This window comes from Trachemys scripta, chromosome 12 (genome assembly GCF_013100865.1).
Source record: "Trachemys scripta elegans isolate TJP31775 chromosome 12, CAS_Tse_1.0, whole genome shotgun sequence".
Classification (NCBI taxonomy): domain Eukaryota; kingdom Metazoa; phylum Chordata; order Testudines; family Emydidae; genus Trachemys; species Trachemys scripta.
This window is the reverse complement of record NC_048309.1, coordinates 41,280,852-41,284,136: the sequence shown is the minus strand read 5'-3', so window position 1 is coordinate 41,284,136 and position 3,285 is coordinate 41,280,852. Positions and strand designations below refer to the sequence as shown.

Below are 3,285 nucleotides of genomic sequence, written 5' to 3'. Positions count from 1 at the left end.
TGCATAAAGATCAGACACTCGGACATCACCCTTGGAAAGGGATTGAAACCACCTGAGCTCTTTAGCGCCTCTGTTCAGTGGCTCTGTCAGAGCTGTGTAACCGGGCAGGGAACTGAACCGGCTATTAGCAAATGCTGTGTGATTTGGCCCCTTCTTTCTTTCTTTCTTTTCATCAGAGTATGAGAAACCCAATGAAATTAATAGGCAGCAGCTTAAAAACAAACCTATGGAAGTGTTTCCTCACACAGGTCACAGTTAACCTGTGGAACTCGTTGTCATGGGATGCTGTGAAGGCCAAAACTAAAACTGGACTTTAAAAGAATTAGATTAATTCATCGAGAACATAAGAACAGCCACATTGGTTCACACCAATGGTCCATCTAGTTCAGTATCCTGTCCTCTGACAGTGTCAGGAGCCCCAAAGGGAATGGACAGACAGGTAATCATCAAGTGATCCATCCTCTCACCAACACCAAGCTTCTGGCAAACAGAGGCTGGGGACACCATCCCTGCCCAGCCTGGCTAATAGCTATTGATGGATCTATCCTCCATGAATTTACCTAGTTCTTTTGTGAACCCTGTTGTAGTCTTGGCGTTAACAACATCCTCTGGCAAAGAGTTCCACACGTTGACTGTGTGTTGTGTGAAGAAATATTTCCTTTTGTTTGTTTTAAACATGCTGCCTAAGAATGTCATTGGGTGACCCACAGTTCTTGTATTATGCAGATAAGGGCATCAGCGGCTATCAGCCAAGATGGTCAGGGACAAAACCCCATGCTCCTGATGTCCCTAAACCTCTATCCAGGGCTGGCGCTTCCATTTAGGCAACCTAGGCAGTCGCCTAGGGCAGCAGGATTTGGGGGGCTGCATTTTGCCACCCTTGGCAGCAATTCTGTGGTGGGGGGTCCTTCCGCGTTACGGGTCTTCGGCGGCAATTCTGCGGCAGGTCCTTCACTCACTCTGGGACCCGCCGCCAAAGTGCCCCGAAGACCAAGAGCTCGGAAGGACCCCTGTCTAGGGCGGCAAAAATCCTGGCGCTGCTCCTGCCTCTGTCTAATAGAAACTGGGACTGGACAACAGGGGATGGATCACTCAATAAATTGCCCTGTTCTGTTCTGTTCATTCCTTCTGAAGCACCTGGCATTGGCCACTATGGGAGGAGAGGCTACTGGGTGAGATGGACCATTGCTCTGACCCTGTATAGCTGGTCCTATGTACTAGACTAGGTTCTTTTACTGATGCCCATCACCATAGTTTTGGGCACCTCCTCTTTGTTATTGTGATTATAAAGTTGTTGTTCCTTTGAGATAAAATCAATATCATGATATTGCCTTTAATTTTCAGAAGTCTCTCCGATTCCTGGTCCTTTCCCTACATTGATAAGACTTGTCACACCCCCTGAAGCCCTGGAAACAGGGAATGATATGACAGGACCCCGGGAATTATGGGCTGTCCCCACACAGGCTGCTGGATAATTGACTCAGCTTCTTGCCTGATCGTGACTGCTGTAGGATTCCATTGTACTTGGGAGCAGCGCCCCCATCTGGCCATATCAAGAGCTGCAGCTGCTGCTAAAGAAAGGCCTCGTTTCTCGCTGGCGGGATGTGGGAGTGACGCCCAAGTGAGAAGGGTTTTTTTTGTAGATGGGGACTGGGCAGAGAGAGAGATGAACTGAGTTACCCACTTTCTCTCAGGCAGTGTCTGGCAGAGACCAGAACTGAACCCGAATCTCCTTAAGTCAGTCCCGCGCCTTTCCCCTAAATCTATCCCTCCTCCCATAATGCATTGCAGCTCGAAGGCTGATTTTTTGAGGTGCTGGGCCCCTGCAGCTCTCACTGACTTCAGGCAGAGCAGTGCCCGCTTAGCACCTCTGACATTGGCTCCCCTGGGGCAACATTTCCTAACGCGGTGTCTGAGTTTGGGAGACTGAATATTTCAGGGCCCAACATGAGTCACAGGGAGCCTGACTCCCAGAAGTGGACAATCGCCCACAGCTGTGACTGATGTCACTCAGAGATGCAGGTGTTGAGCATCTTTTGGTATTGAGAACCAGAGTATCTCACCATTAATGTCACCGTCACCCCAGTCTCAGTGAGTCCCCAGTGCATATTTCAGCGGGAAGCGCAGGGAAGCGGAGCGTGTAAAATCCCTTAGTGGAAGGGGCTGGTAGCGTGGGATGCAGGGGAAGAAACGCAGGGTGGCTCCTGAAATCCCCCTGTCGGCAATGCCTCGTCTGTCTGTCTCATGCCCTACAGCACTAACTGAATGTTCATGTCGGCTGACTAGAAATTCGCTTCCCCTTTTTGTACGAGTCCCTGCTTTGCTCTGTGTCACTGTGTAGCTCCTGGCGCAGTAATAGGTGCCGGTGTCTGCAGCTGTCAGAGAGCCGAGCTCCAGGGAGAACTGGTTCTTGGAAGGGTTCTCGGAGATGGTGATGCGACTCTGGAGGGAAGAGGCGTAGTATTTTGTTCCCCCTTCCTCTATATCCCCCATCCATTCCAGCCCTTTCCCGGGACTCTGCCGGATCCAGTGCCACCAGCAACAACTACTGCCCAGGGTGTCCGAGGAGGCGCCTGAGATGGAGCAGGTGAGGCTGAGAGTCTCTGAGGGTTTTACAGTCCCGGGCCCTGACTCCACCAGCTGCACTTGTGACAGGACCCCTGTGGAAAAGACAGAGCCATGTGAACAATCCCACAACCCGTTCATCCCCTGGTGCTGTGCAGATCGGTCCCACCCAATACTCACACCAGGGGGTGGCCAACAGTAGAAGGAATCTAAGTATGGATTTCATGATTGCACTGTCAGAGAACACAGCCTCTCTCAGCTAGAAACGCAAGAGCGTCTGAGCTTTCCATGGCCAGGAGTTTGTGTTTATACAGGAGACGCATGGGCAGGCATTTGCATGCAGGTTTTACCCAGCGGATATAAGAGAGGAAAGGGGTTGAAAGGGAAATGAGAATGGTCTGTGCTTTGCACAAAGGAGACACAAAATTCAGATCCACAGCTACTGACTTTGAATCATAGGGTTTTTCAGCGGAAATTGGAATGACCCGGGTGGCTCAGGGCTCGTGCTGGGCTCTGGGCATCATATCTGGTATTGTCAAAGGCTGCAGGGAGACGTGGTTCTTGGACATGTCTGTAGAGATGTATCAGGGGATAGCCGCGTTACTCTGTATCCACAAAAACAAGGAAGAGTCCGGTGGCACCTTAAAGACTAACAGATTTATTTGGGCATAAGCTTTCCTGGGTAAAAAGCCCACTGCTGCATCTGAAGAAGTGGGTTTT

General features: G+C 50.6%; 1 gene segment (V, D, J or C); it reads right to left on the bottom strand.

The window, feature by feature from the left end:
- Positions 1 to 2,088: 2,088 nt before the first annotated feature.
- LOC117885504 lies at positions 2,089 to 2,848 on the bottom strand. The segment is given in 2 exon segments: positions 2,089 to 2,660; positions 2,746 to 2,848. Coding segments are annotated over 2 exon segments (618 nt in total).
- Positions 2,849 to 3,285: the final 437 nt, after the last annotated feature.